The following is a 16,146-nucleotide window of genomic DNA, read 5'->3' as shown; positions in this document are numbered from 1 at the left end:
CTCTGTCTCTTTGTTCATATTATATCTTTGTAATGTTCTTTCTTGCATTAAAAAAAAGTAGATGAGGAGATTCCCCCTATGTGTAAAGCGCTTTGAGTGCCAAGAAAAGTGCTATATAAATGTAAGGAATTATTATTATTATTATAAAGCACTGTTCTACCATCATGATATAGCCAGACTAAAATGAAAATCACATTATTACGATTAGCTTAAACTACAGCGAACACTCTACTCACTGACAAACAGCCCCTTTCATAAAGATTTATTCCACAGGTCTGTCATAATCAGGCAAATATACATTAACATACAGAATATCGGCATCTTCTGATGCGCCACACGTTAAATAACGCAATAGTTCAAGACACACGTTTGCTTTTTTTCTCTACTTAAAAGAACGATAACAATACATCATAACAAGAGCAACAACAACAACAATAATTCATATCATAAAGATAAGCCAAGTTGTCTTTTCTAAAATTCAATATATAGCGACTCTTTTAAGGTGCACCACATGATCGGCAGGTGACTTGTTAAAGAAACTCAACAAATGTTGCACTATGACACACACAGTGAAATAGACAGAGACTTTTTGCAAACGTTGTATATGTATATAAGTGTCTCTTTAAGGTCGTCTTCTGGCACTTTCTCCAGAGCGCGTCCGGCTCGGCTGTGTTTCTAAAGTTAAAGCAGTCTGTTTGTTGGTTTGGCACACGTCAGGGTGGAAGCGGTGGTAGAGTAAGGCTTCCCTTCTTCTCTTTATATCCAGAAGACTCTGAAATCTCATCTCTCACAGCACCTCTGCAGGAAAACAGCAGAAACACATGTGAGAAGATGATTTATTGAACTATTAAAAGCTTGCCAACAACATCTATGACTGGTATTATGAAACTGAAAATAGAGACGCTTTGCAGAATGCCAAGGCTGCTTTTTTCAGTCATTCACACTGTCCTAAAGTCAACAAACTGCAGAAATCATCAGTTTCATGCATGGAAAACAGCTTGTAGACTCTCTTAATCATCCTTTATACATTATTTTCAACATTTTATTTTAGGTTCAGTTTAGTTCAGTTCAGTATAATGTAAATATCACTGCTGAAAGACGAAACACTGGAAAGCAACTCCACTGGTGGCCAGATTTGATCCATATATGATCTAACATACAGCTGAAACCAGAAGTTTACATACACTCTAAAAAAAGAAACAAAATCATTTAAAAAATGTCTGATGTTAAATGATACTAAACGTTTACTATTTTAAGTCTGTTAGGATTACCTAAATGATTTACATTTGCTAAATGCCAGAATAAAGAGAGATTTTTTTTGAGAATTTTTATTAATTTCTAGACAGTCAAAAGTTTACACACATTTCTTTGGTATTTGTTTAGCTTTGCTTTTAAACTGTTTAACTTTGGTCAAATGTTTTGGGTATTCTTCCACAAGCTTCTCACAATAGTTTGCTGGAATTTTGGCTCATTCCTCCTGACAGAATTGATGTAACTGATACAGATTTGTTGGATGTCTTGCTCGCACAAGCTTTTTCAACTCTGCCCACAAATTTTCTACAGGATTGACATCAGGGCTTTGTGATGGCCACTCCAAAACATTCACTCTGTTGTCCTTAAAGCACATTTGAACTAATGTGGCAGTATGCTTAGGGTCATGGTCTGTTTGGAAGAGCCATTTGTGGCCAAGTTTTAACTTCCTGGCTGATGTCTTGAGATGTTGCTTCAGTATTTCTCCATGATGTTCTTTCTTCAAGATGCCATCTATGCTGTGAAGTGGACCAGTCCCTCCTGCAGCCAAACAGCCCCACAACATGATGCTGCCGCCCCCATACTTCACAGTTAGGATGGTGTTCATAAGCGTGTAAGCTTTCCCCTTCGTCCTCCAGATGTAACACTGCTCATTATAGCCAAACAGTTCAATCTTAGCTTCATCAGAGCACAGGACATGTCTCCAGAAATTAGTCTTATTCCCAGTGTAATTTAGCAAATTGTAACCTGGCTTTGTTGTTGATTCTGACTTGTTGATTTTCCCATGTTGTCACACAAGGAAGCAGTGTGTGTTTGAGGTTTTCCTTCAATACTATTCTACAGTTGTGCCTCCAATTAACTCAAATGTTGTCAATTAGCCAATCAGAAACTTCCAAAAGCTTGACATCATCATCTGAGCTTTTTCAGAGGCAGAATAATCTTACTGTTTGTACACTTGACTTTCAAGAAAGGTTATAACTATTTCTCAAAAATATCTCTCATTATTCTGCTATTAAGCAGAACAGAAACAAATTTGATCATCCTAACTTACCTAAAAAATAAGTTTAGTGTCATTAACATCTGAGTTTTTTCAAAAAAATAATTTTGTGCCTCTTTATAAAGTGTATGTAAACGTCTGTGGGGCCCGACCAGATTTCTTGCAGCGTGGGATTAATTTCCGGATAAAGCATGGGAGCGGTCGGTAACTGGTGTAATTTGAACGGGAGCCGGCGGTCTAACAATATCACTCCCGAGCGAGCGAGCACGCCTATGTGTGTGTGTGAATGAGAGAGCGTGATGCTGTGTTTAGCTTGATTGGTGGACTTTTATTTTACCTTCTTTCTTTCCAAGCGTTCCAGCTCCTCCTTCTGGAAGTGTTTCTCTCGTTCAATCCTCTGTTTCTCTGTGTCCTCTCGGGCTTTGGATTCAGCCTCTTCTCGCTGCCAAAGACACATAAAACCACATCATACATTCATTTATTACACATCTCTAAAATACCTAAAGTCTAGTGCCATGTCACATATGGGACCCCACGTTTGGCTGCTTAGTGTGGTCCAATAATATCGTTTCACCATGTCCAGTCAGCTGCTTCAATCAGCTTTATCAGTGGTTATCAGCTGATAGATATTGGCCAGTAGGGGCCTTCCGCACAGTAAATGTCACTCAGAAGGCTGTTATCGTCTATTTACATTGTTAATCAGCTATAATAATAGAGAAGAGTCCAGATCTGTTTTACATTACTGTGACGGTTAAGGTAGGGGTAGGCATTAATGAGTTATAATTAATGGGAAATTTAAGAAATAATATGATCATCATAGTAAAAGCTTAGAGATTATAGACACACATTCTTCTCCGGCTGTTATTAAGACTGCTGGCAGCTGCTAACACAAAAATAGTCATCTACAATAGGGCCCATGGAAAGTTTCTGGAGCAATGAGTGTCGCAGAGAAAACTAATAAAGTCAATACACACACACACACACACATACCCTCACTGGCCACTTTATTAGTTACACCAGTTCAACTGCTCGTTAACAAAGTAAACGTTATGAAGATTGGAAAAACGTTCCCTGGTCTAATAAGTCTTTATTTCTGCTGCGACATTTGGATGGCCGGGTCAGAATTTGGCGACAACAACGCGAAGCAGGGATCCATCCTGCCTTGTATCAACGGTTCAGGCTGGTTGTGGTGGTCCATTCCTTTATAACAACAGTGTTAACAAGAGCGATAACACACCATGTCATAAAGCATGAATCATCTCAGATTGGTTTCTTGAACACGACAATGAGTTCACTGTACTCAAAATGGCCTTCACAGTCACCAGATCTAAATCCAATAGAGCACCTTTGGGATGTGGTGAAACGGGAGATTCACATCATGGATGTGCAGCCGACAAATCTGCAGCAGTGTTATTTTTAGTTAATATTATCTAATAATATTTTCAATATAGAATTATCTAACAATAGTTAAATTGTGAAAAGGCAATTGTATGAGGTGCCGTGTAGGATTTAAATAAAACTTTGCTTACAAACACATACATAAAACACATGTATATACACCTATAAATTACTCGCATATACACCTATACTACTGGATGTTCGAAACAACATAGATGAAACTTGTGTATATACATATTAACTTGACGCATGAATACACCCACATACACACGCACATACATATAAACTTGATCCTCACATAAACACTCACATTAACACACGCACATACATATAAACTTGCTGCATGCAAACACACCTATACACACTCGCATATACATATAAACTTGATCTATGCATATACACCCATAAACTCTCACATAAGAATATAAACTTGATGTGTGCATAAACACCCAAATGACACTTGTGCAAACATACAAAATTAAATTCTCAAACATATATACAGTTAGTTGTGTATATACATATATGCAAGTGATTTCAGATGTGTGTATGCATGAATTTTCACAACAATTTGCAATAGAAAATAGTAGTTTAGTTTGAGTATACATTTATATTTATAATTCTGGTTGCTTTTTGAACGGCCTTTAAGGGTTCTATCTGTCCATTTATATTTGTGTATGTAATTACCTTATTAAATGAAAAGGTTTTAAATAAAAATATTTTTTATTTTGAATAGTCTATTTATATAGACTAATATTTTATATAGGCTAACATATGTTCATATGTATGGTTGTATTCATGCGTCAAGTTTATATGTATATACACAAGTTTCATCTATGTTGTTTCGAACATCCAGTAGTATAGGTGTATTTGCGAGTAATTTATAGGTGTATAGACATGAGTTTTATGTATGTGTTGATAAGCAAAGTTTGATTTAAATCCTACACGGCATCCATAGATTGTACTGTACGTGTGAAGTAAACATAATGAGAGATATATTAATAATAGAGTTATTATTATTATTATTATTATTATTCTACGCTTTAGATATACATATTTCATATAGTATACAAATATTGTAAAAAATATCATACAATAGTTCAGGTAAGCGAAAGTTTTAAGGCTCTTATCTATGTTCTTTTGTATTTAGCCTAGTTTTTTTTTGTTTAATTAATAAAAATTCATAATTTAACCATCAACTGAACAGCTGACTATTTCTGGCGTATTGTGAAGTAAACAACATTGAATACAGTTTTATGCTAAAGTTCGGCCACCCCTGATCATTTTCAGAATTGCAAGCCATAGCCTGCTGGCCTTTCAAATCAGCAAATTCATTTGGATGTATTTTATATCCTAGGGAAAGCAACATTTCAGTTCTGAAATAACGCTTGTTTAATCAACAGATGCAGAGCAATATAATTAATAACAAAAACAGACAAGTGCAAAAATTTTGAACACCCCAACAGAATAATAACATCAATCTTTTATACAGCCTCCTTTTGCGGAAATAACAGCCTGTAGACACTTCTTATAATCAAGGATAAGAGCCCTAATTCTTGCTGAAGGCATTTTGGGCCATTCTTCCGTGCAAAATGTCTCCAGTTTAGTCAGGTTTGATGGGTCCCAACAATGAACAACCTTTTTCAAATCAACCCATAGATTTTTTTAATAATGTAGGGCCATTCTAAAGCATTTTATCATGTCTGATTATGAATTCTTTGGTAGATATGGAACTTTTTTTTGGTCACTGTTCTGCTGAAACATCCAACCCTACTGTAACTTCAGCTTTTTGGCTGATTTCTGAATATTGTTCTTCAGACTGATGATATTGGATGGAATCCATGTGAACTTTAACTCTGACAAGTTTTCTAGTACCTGTGCTTGCCACACATCCCCACAGAATGATGGAACCCCACCATGTTTTACAGTAGAGAGCATGGTCTTCTCCTGGAATGCTGTGTTGTTTTTCTGCCATGCAAAACCCCTATGGTTCTGGCATCTGTCCACAGTATATTTTCCCAAAATGATTCAGGCTTGTCCAGATAAGCCTTTGCATACTTCAAACGACTTTTCTCATTGGCAGAAACAGAAAAGGCTTCTTCTGCATCACTGTCCATTGAGCTGTTCCTTGTGAAGAGTGCGCTTAACTGTGGAACAATGTACAATGGCATTATCAGCAGCAAGATATTCCTGGAGGCCTTTGGAAGGGGTCTGTGGTTTGTCTGTCACTATCCTAACCATTCTTCGCCTTTGCCTTTCAGGTATTTTTCTTGGTCTAGCACATCTTTCCTGCACAAGAACTGTTCCTGTGGCCTTCCATTGTCTTACTATATTTCTGACTGTGGAGATAGAGACTTTAAACCTTTGTTATAGCTTTTTGCATCCTTTTGCTAATTCATGTTGGTGAATTATCCTAGTTTTTAGGTCATTAGGAAAGTTCTTCTGAGGTTACCATGTTGCTACTTTCAGGTTCACAATAAGGAGAAGCACAACTAGCAATCAGCTAATCATCTTTAATAACTAGCTAATCATCTTAAGTATCCTTTTTCATGATTGGTTGCTACTGTGCTGGGATTGTTAAGGTTCACTGAGTCACCTAAATTAATTTTGTGTAGTAATCAATCAGCATTAAGTGACTACAAGTTTTGAAATCCACACTAAACTTTTGCATAGCCTATTTTTTTTAGTTTTAGTTTAATTTCACACATCTTAATACTGCTACACTACGTATTTCTGTCAGAAAAAAACATGACATTATCTAGCTTTCTCTAGAATGTAATTTCACTGCAATCTTCTCTAATAAAGGAGCCAGTACAGCCACAGAGAAGGTGCCCAAATTTTTGCATAAGACTGTATATAAAATATAAATATACACATAATATAAAATTGCAGCAGGAAGGGCATCCGCTGCATAAAGCATATGCTGGATAAGTTGGTGGTTCATTCCGCTGTGGCGACCCCAGATTAATAAAACGACTAAACCGAAAAGAAAATGAATGAAGGAATGACATAATATACAAATAATACACATTTTAATTAGTGGGCCAATATTCAAATTTTAAGAATCGAAAATGGTACTCAAATAATAGTTCGAGAAAATGTAAAATTTAAAGGCTCTTAAAAAATATTTATTTGTTTTATTGTAACAGTTTCAACACGTTTTAACAATTTATTTAAATTCAACATGATGAAACCATTTATTTTCACATTCAACACATTTTCACAACGCTCATTTTTTATATCTGGAATGCCCAGACATAACTTTTAAATTTACATATTACATTCAAATACTGCAATGCAATACCAAATACAAAATGAAGGCACATATTTTACACAGAGAAGGCACAGGTGTTTGTGGGCATCCAGCAACTAACTGGTGCAAACAAAGCATTCACAGGTGTTTTAAATCTGATTGTTTGGGGAGTTACAGCCGTGACTTTGACAACCTTGCCACCACAGATCTTCTTAATAAATTAAGGAAAAGCACATTAAAACCTGAAAAATCTGCCACTGGAGGGAATTATCTGGATCGTTATGTCGCAGGTGCATCGCTCTGTTATGTCCTGAGTTTCTGGCATGGCATAAGTTTTGGCTTAGTAGAGCAGTGCTCCAAAACCAAATGTCTGTTTAATGGCATTAAAGTAGTATCTCTGCCAGCCCTCTTTCATCCTTTCCTCCTCGTTGCTGGGAACTCCTTTGGCCTCCAGAATCAGCTCTGTCTCACTGCCTTGGTTCACAAAGTTTAAAATGACAGTCGCTGCATGTCCTAGAAAACAATTAAAAAGAAATCATAACTTAGGTTAAAGGAAACAGATCTGACAAAACTGGTGAACTCAGGCACTCAAAGATAAGCAGCAAATTGAAATGCAATTTATTATTAAAAGGTGAATTCACTATGTGGATTCATTCAAATTATTATGATACTATAATAACATATAGAAAAAATATAAAATAAACACCTGCTGGCCAACTAGCAAACCTCCATCTCATGGCGATTTTCTTATCTGGAATCTAAATGGATAAAAAGCAAGAATTTTACAATCTAATTAGAACATCATGCTTTCTTTTGGAAAAGGAACTACACTGCTCAAATTAAACTGAGATTATTACATTTAATCACTGTTCTTACCAGTTCTGCAAACTGTCCATGAACATTTCCTTCCAGCAGCCTGAATTTGCCACCGCAGCGCCCATCCACAAAAGCAGCGAGGTGTGTAAATGCCTGTACCATCTACACCATGAAAAGACAAACAGCAAGTGAGTTTTTCATCAAATAATCTATGCATGAAAATACTAGGATTTATATACAATTAGTGTTTTTTTTGCATTTAAAAGAGACAGAAAGTACACTGGAAGTTCCTGACCTCTTGGGTTATGAAAATCCTGTACAACTCTTCAGGTGATGTAAGGAATGTGTCTTTCAGACTGAAAGACACTGTTGCAATTTTGACTCCAGTGCTGGGAGCATTAGCTGTGCTGGAGGACCCAATCTGTGAGGGGATCAAAATAAATTTTCTCAATTTTGATACAGAGCTGAAACATCAGAGAGCACAAATATCACTCACTCATAATAAAAAAAAAAAAAAATAAAAATAAAAAAGACATTATGTTAACAGCACATTTGTATGGTGGCTGAGAGAGCTCAAATGTAAGACAGGAAAACAGTATGCAAGGATGGCCATTTCAGATATATTTAAATACAACAGTAGATGGATGGCTGTATATTTAGAATTGACACTCACTGGCAACTTTATTGGGTATACATCTTCAATTGGTTGTTAATGCACATATCCAATCATCCAATTGTATGGCAACACCTAATATGTATTTAGGCATGCAGACATGGTCAACATGATCTGTTAAAGTTTACATCTAATATCAAATGGCGAAGAATGGCAATTTGAATAACTTGGCATGGTTGTTGGTTTTGGGGGTTTATACATACAACCATTACTAGAGCTTCAAGAGAATAGTTTAAAAAATATGCAGTGAGTGGTAGTTCTCATGGTGAAAATGCCAGAGGTCAGTGGAAAATCACCAGACAGGTTTGATCTGAGAGAAAGGCAACACTGAGTTTGAGCATCTCTTCAACAGCCTGCCAAAGTGTACCAATATAAGAATGCCTACATCCAGCAGGATAATGTGCCATTTCACAAAGCTCAGATCATCTCAGACTGGTGTATTGAATTTGTCATTGAGCTCACTAAACTCTGATGGCTTCCACAGTCATTAAATCGCAGTTTAGAGCACGTTTGGGATGAATTATAACGGGTGATTTGCATGATGAAAGTGCAGTTGACAAATCTGCAGCCACAGTGTGATGCTGTCATGGCAATATGGGTCAGAATCTCTGAGAATCAACTGCCTCTTTACAGTAATTTACCAGTAAACATGTTTTACAGTAACAGGGCCCTACCGTCATTCCATTTTACAGTAAAATAGCCTTACCGCAACTTCTTTTTAATGTAAAATGCCCTTTACCCCATTTGAGTTTTACAGTAGGACCATTTTTACAGTAATTTACTGTAATATATTTACATTTTACACTAGCAGTATAAAACCTTTATCACTGGTCGCTGGTTCAAGCCTTGACTGGGTGAGCTGGCATGTCTGTGTGGAGTTTGCTTGTTCCCCCCGCATTTGCGAGGGTTTCTTTCGGGGTGCTCCGGTTTCCCCCACAAGTCCAAAGTCTTGCAGTACAGGTGAATTGGGTAAGCTAAAATTGTCCATAGTGTGTATGTGTAAATAAGTGTAAATGGATGTTTTCCAGTGTTGGGTTGCGGCTGGAAGGGCATCTGCTGCGTAAAAACGTGCTGGATAAGTTGGCGGTTCATTCCGCTATGGTGACCACAGATTAATAAAGGGACTAAGCCGACAAGAAAATGAAAAAATGAATGAATACTATTGAATTTAATCAATTCCAAACAAGTGACGAGATCATGTACAACACTATTTCCATCATTTATTGTTATTATATCTATTTTAAATGGTTTACAAATGTAATTTTTAATCATCGATTGATTGTAAATACATTTTCAATACAATTTTTTATTAACTGTCTTCATTTTTATCTTCAACTACAGTAACAGTACTTAGTTACTTTGATTACAGTAGAATACTGCAAATTCCTAATATGCAGTAAAGTACTGTAAAACCTTTTAAAATACAATGCAGTGCATATTACAGTAGTGAACTGTAAAGAATGTATGTGGCAGTTTACTGGGCATTTTTGCAGTAAATAACAGTAAAATTGTAGCAAAGTCTAACAGTGTAGTACTAGCCGGGTGTACTTAATAAAGTGGCCAATAATGAATGCATGTCGGTTACCAGAAATACTCATGAGAACTTACTTGTGTTTTGTCAAGTTTGACCTTGGCCTTTGCCTCCTGATTCTGTTGGAATAGTGCATTTTCTGTGGGTAAAATCATACCCTGAGCGAACTCTGTGAAAACAAGTCACAGGAACATGAACAGCTGTACAAATACAAGAAAGCTGAAATGGTGAATCAGCTTAGTTTTAGAGCAGTCACCTGTTTTGAGATGTTTCACATAGTTGCCTAGTGCCATTCTGATTTTCTTGACTCCTTCTCTCCTCATGAGATCAGTCAGTGGTGTGTTTGGCTGATCTTTACATAGTGTAACACTAATCTGTACAAACAAACATAAGCGGAGTTTTAATAATGTAACATGCTCTGTCATGTAGAAGTCTTTTATATTATGAGGGTGGTGTACTGTGCTTACATCCAGGTCATCCATATCATTTTCATCAGAAAGATTTGGTATTTCTACAATGCCCTTGTATTTGATTCCGATTTTATTTGTACCTATAGTATAACAGAAAAAAAAATGTTTTCATATCTGGATCTTTAAGGTTTATCAGTACACTACCTGACAAAAGTCTTGTCATCAATCCCAGTTGTAAGAGCAACAAAAATTAACTTGACTTCTAGTTGATCATTTGGAAAAGTGGCAGAGGGTAGATTTTTCCAGAGAATAATCTGTTAAACTGCATCCCAATCCTCACAAATACTGCAGAAGACCTATTGGAACCTGCATGGACCCAAGATTCTCACAGAATAAGTTTGGTGAAGGAAAAAATTATGGTTTGGGGTTATCTTTAGTATGGAGGCATGCGAGAGATTTGCAGAGTTGATGGCAACATTAAAAGCCTGAGGTATCAAGACATTTGTGCTGCCCATTACATTATAAACCACAGGAGAGGGTAAATTCTTCAGTTGTATAGCAAACCTCATACTTCAGCCTTCACATCAAAGTTCCTGAAAGCAAAGAAGGTCAAGGTGCTCCAGGATTGGCCAGCCCATTCACCAAACATGAACGTTATTGAGCATGTCTAGGGTAAGATGAAGTAGGAAGCATGGAAGATGAATCCAAAGAATCTAGATGAACTCTGGGAGTCTTGCAAGAACGCTTTCTTTGCCATTCCAGATGACTTTATTAATAAATTATTTGAGTCATTGCAGTATGGATGCAGTCCTCCAAGCTTATGGGAGTCATACACAATGTTAATTCTTTCTCCACTGCACCATGACTTTATATTCTATACTGTACATTATTTCTGTTAAGTGACAAGACTTTTCTCTAAGCAAAGTCAGACCTTACTGTCCTAATTAAATAATTAAAAATTAAGGCATGACCATATTTTATTTTGGTAAAATAAGTGTAATCTAGAGGCTTTTGCCTTTCATTTAAGCCAATTCTAATACCAAATGATCAACTAGAAGTCAAGTTATTATTTGTTGTTTCTAAAACTTGGATAGGCCACAAGACTTTTGTCAGGTACTGTAGATTCAATTACTATGTTTTATACAGAAATTGTGTCTCACCAGTCCACGAGGCCTTAACAACCCACTCATAGAAGTAGATGAGTTTGCCTTTGCGATTGTTTATAGAGGCTTCACCATCTATATTACTGACATCTGTGATCTCGCATGTGCCTTCTTCACCCTCTACACGAATCCCTAGTAGGAGGCCATTTATTGCATCTTGAGACCAGCTTGTGACATCTCTCTCTGTCCTGTAGAAAGATTAAGAAACTTAAAAAGTCTGACTTTATTTTATTGATACTGCATGTAATTCAGAAATTTTCCTTTGGCTTAGTCCCTTTATTCATCAGGGGTCACGGAATGAACCGGCAACTTATCCAGCATATGTTTTATGCAGCTTCCAGCTGAAACCCAGTACTGGGAAACATCCATACACTCTCACATGCACACACATACACTACTACCAATTTAGTTGATTCAATTCAATTCACCTATAGCGCATGTCTTAAGACTGTGGGGGAAACTGGAGCACCTTGGGGAAACTTACGCGAACACAGGGAGAACATGCAAACTCAGAAATGCCAACTGACAGGCCGGGACTCAAACCAGTGACTTTCTTGCAGTGAGGCGACAGTGCTAACCACTGAGCCACCGTGTCACCCTGCATGTGATACATGTTTATTTTTAAAAAGAACTGAAATTACCGTTGTAAATGTACTTACCATTTACTCACCCACACGGGATTCCAAAGCTTCTTTTTTTCTGTTGAAAACAAAATGAGATATTTTGAAAAGTGCTGGAAACCAGTAACTATTGATAAAATAGTTGGAAAAAAATGGGGGGGAAATGGAAAAAAAAATACTAGTTTCCAACATTCTTCAAAATATCTTTTGTTTCCAAAAAAAAAAAAGAAAAAACTGGAGGGTGAGTGGACAGTGACAGATTTTTTTGTGAAATATCCCTTTAAATCCAAGCCAAATTGTTTACCATAATGTTAAAAATTAATAGGACACTTAGAAAATAAAATGTTAAAATATGGATTATGCAAATTATTTTTTTACATACTTAAAAATTTATGTAAATATTTTCTGATCGGTTCTTATCCAAATATATAAATAAAATAACAGAATAAGTGATTGTACTGAATTTTATTATGTACTTAAATGTACTTCTGGCTGAAATGGGTAGAAGCTAGTGGTTTAAATGGTAATGGCCATGTGTAAAGAAAAACCATTTTAAACATGGTATTTAAAAATTACACACGCACAAAACATTTTACAAATTTCAAGTGGGACAGTTCAACAGCTTTAGTCAGTTTGCTTTTTCATCAGAACACCCTGAGTCTAATTCTGTCTTACATTCATGGACTTCCCAAAATAGGTCGTGCCAATCCCTCACATTCAACTACAGGACATTCCAGACTGGCTTCTGCTAACCCTAAAAAGCTAACCTATCTATTGCAGATCTGATGAAGGCAGGACACTTAGAAAAAAGAAGAAAAAGGTTTCAGTGTGAGATGTGACATGATGTACTGGATCATAAACAAGAATATTGTAAATCTTCCAGTTTAATTACAGACAACATTGGATAAGTGTGCCTTTTCACACCACAACACTGAATATTAATTATTAAACATAGTGATCCAAATGTAGAAAGTTTGTAATGAGTAACAGGGTTTATTTATTATACTTCACACTAAACCTTCACTCATATACCCATCATCTTTATGAATAAATGAATTCATGAATTCATGAATAAATTCATGAATTCATGAATAAATAACACATGTAAAACTAAACATGAACATTCTTCAACCCTCCTCTGCGGTCATTTTAAAGGCACATGCCCTTACCCAACTCAGTTTAGACTGTGATGCCAGCTGGTGGACGTAAATGCAAGTTTACCTACCAGTGCCAATTATTAACATTTGTTGCGTCTGCTCGTTCTTCCACAATCCAGCGCGGGTCTCCTTCTCCCCATTTGGCCATGATGACAGAATTTTTATGACACAATACTGAGATACTCTGAAAATCTCAGATACGAAAGAAGCAGAGACTGACAAATGTAAAATTCGTGAATTAAAGCATAAACATATGCAGCAGGAGCTCAGCTGATTTGCTGGGTCGACCAAGTCCCTAAAATATTAATGATATAAAGCAGGAACGTTGAACCAGTAACGTTAGACTATAAAAAATAAATAAATAAACGAGCGAAAGACCGAAAGAGCAAAAGACAAACGCGCATGTATTATGAAGGTTATTTGTCCGCTTAAGTAATCGTCAGCTGTCCCCCAAGATCTTTATTAAGCCCCCGTCGAAAGTACCAGAACCGGAACTGGGTACAGAAGCTTCGCCTAGAAGGCATGCACTAAATTCCAGGGGTTTCATTACCACGACGTAAAATGGGCGTGGCTCGGTCTGTGTTTGGGAAACGCCCGCTTAAAAAAAAAAACAATACTGAGAGGTCACCGATCATGCGCAGTACAGGTTCTTTTTTAGCGCGGTCATTTCAAACAGGATGATTATGGATAAAGAACCTACCGCGGTGGATAACGAAGGAAAAAACAATCATACAGGTTATTTTTTTTGTTGTTATAATGTTATATTTTAAAGATTTCATTAGCAAATACAGCTGACCTCGTTTTAATCCGTATTACTCCGTTTTACTGTCTCTGGGCTTTTGTACTTCCATTTTAAACCAAATAATAATGGTTGTGGTAAGATTAACTGTGTTTTTGTAGTTTAAAATATGGTATTCAGTCATGTTTAAACAAATAAATACCACATTTTCTGTAATAAATCGTGGTTAATTTTTCTTTCTCGATCTTAGTTAACTAACATAACTCATATTTATTTTCTATTTTTATTTAAAGTCATCATACACAAAACACCTGGGATCAGGACAGGTATCTGATGTTAACTAATATAAAAGTGATCATACATGAAACCCCTGAGATCAGGACAGGTATCTGATGTTACTGTATATAATATAAAAGTGATCATACATGAAACCCCTGAGATCAGGACAGGTATCTGATGTTACTGTATATAATATAAAAGTGATCATACATGAAACCCCTGGGATCAGGACAGGTATCTGATGTTACTGTATATAATATAAAAGTGATCATACATGAAACCCCTGGGATCAGGACAGGTATTTGATGTTAATACATATAAAAGTGATCATACATGAAACACCTGGGATCAGGACAGGTATCTGATGTTAACTAATATAAAAGTGATCATACATGAAACACCTGGGATCAGGACAGGTATCTGATGTTAAATAATATAAAAGTGATCATACATGAAACCCCTGGGATCAAGACAGGTATCTGATGTTACTGTATATAATATAAAAGTGATCATACATGAAACACCTGGGATCAGGACAGGTATCTGATGTTACTGTATATAATATAAAAGTGATCATACATGAAACCCCTGAGATCAGGACAGGTATCTGATGTTACTGTATATAATATAAAAGTGATCATACATGTAACACCTGGGATCAGGACAGGTATCTGATGTTAACTAATATAAAAGTGATCATACATGAAACACCTGGGATCAGGACAGGTATCTGATGTTACTGTATATAAAAGTGATCATACATGAAACCCCTGGTATCAGGACAGGTATCTGATGTTACTGTATATAAAAGTGATCATACATGAAACCCCTGGGATCAGGACAGGTATCTGATGTTACTGTATATAATATAAAAGTGATCATACATGAAACACCTGCGATCAGGACAGGTATTTGATGTTACTGTATATAAAAGTGATCATACATGAAACCCCTGAGATCAGGACAGGTATCTGATGTTACTGTATATAAAAGTGATCATACAAGGAACCCCTGAGATCAGGACAGGTATCTGATGTTACTGTATATAAAAGTGATCATACAAGGAACCCCTGGGATCAGGACAGGTATCTGATGTTACTGTATATAAAAGTGATCATACATGAAACCCCTGGTATCAGGACAGGTATCTGATGTTACTGTATATAAAAGTGATCATACATGAAACCCCTGGGATCAGGACAGGTATCTGATGTTACTGTATATAATATAAAAGTGATCATACATGAAACACCTGCGATCAGGACAGGTATTTGATGTTACTGTATATAAAAGTGATCATACATGAAACCCCTGAGATCAGGACAGGTATCTGATGTTACTGTATATAAAAGTGATCATACATGAAACCCCTGAGATCAGGACAGGTATCTGATGTTACTGTATATAAAAGTGATCATACATGAAACCCCTGAGATCAGGACAGGTATCTGATGTTACTGTATATAAAAGTGATCATACATGAAACCCCTGGTATCAGGACAGGTATCTGATGTTACTGTATATAATATAAAAGTGATCATACATGAAACACCTGCGATCAGGACAGGTATTTGATGTTACTGTATATAAAAGTGATCATACATGAAACCCCTGAGATCAGGACAGGTATCTGATGTTACTGTATATAAAAGTGATCATACATGAAACCCCTGAGATCAGGACAGGTATCTGATGTTACTGTATATAAAAGTGATCATACATGAAACACCTGGGATCAGGACACGTATCTGATGGTAACTAATATAAAAGTAATTATACATGAAACCCCTGGCATCAGGACAGGTATCTGATGCTACTGTATATGATATATAAAGTATTTGACACAAAAGCCGTGGGATCGG

The 16,146-nt window shown here is 36.3% G+C and overlaps 1 protein-coding gene and 1 long non-coding RNA gene across 3 annotated transcripts; both read right to left on the bottom strand.

Moving 5' to 3' along the window:
- Nucleotides 1-247: 247 nt before the first annotated feature.
- On the bottom strand, nt 248-2,812 carry LOC147839351 (uncharacterized). Its single transcript, XR_015518454.1, has 2 exons — nt 1,601-2,812; nt 248-1,557 (listed from the first exon to the last, which is right to left on the bottom strand). It is a non-coding gene; the product is annotated as an uncharacterized LOC147839351 (long non-coding RNA).
- A 3,937-nt stretch (nt 2,813-6,749) lies between these two features.
- On the bottom strand, nt 6,750-13,762 carry ahsa1a (activator of HSP90 ATPase activity 1a). 2 transcript variants are annotated; one of them, XM_087297487.1, is made up of 9 exons: nt 13,335-13,762; nt 11,487-11,677; nt 10,384-10,466; nt 10,173-10,290; nt 9,994-10,085; nt 8,008-8,133; nt 7,773-7,874; nt 7,603-7,654; nt 6,750-7,409 (listed from the first exon to the last, which is right to left on the bottom strand). In XM_087297487.1, the coding sequence occupies exons 1-9, from the start codon at nt 13,412-13,414 to the stop codon at nt 7,237-7,239; spliced, it is 1,017 nt and encodes a 338-aa protein (XP_087153613.1). In that variant the 5' UTR covers nt 13,415-13,762; the 3' UTR covers nt 6,750-7,236.
- Between the last annotated feature and the right edge of the window lie 2,384 nt (nt 13,763-16,146).

Source organism: Danio rerio, chromosome 20 (genome assembly GCF_052040795.2).
Source record: "Danio rerio strain M-AB ecotype USA chromosome 20, GRCz13ab, whole genome shotgun sequence".
Classification (NCBI taxonomy): domain Eukaryota; kingdom Metazoa; phylum Chordata; class Actinopteri; order Cypriniformes; family Danionidae; genus Danio; species Danio rerio.
The sequence above is the reverse complement of the archived record's forward strand: the minus strand, read 5'-3'. Positions and strand labels throughout refer to the sequence as shown.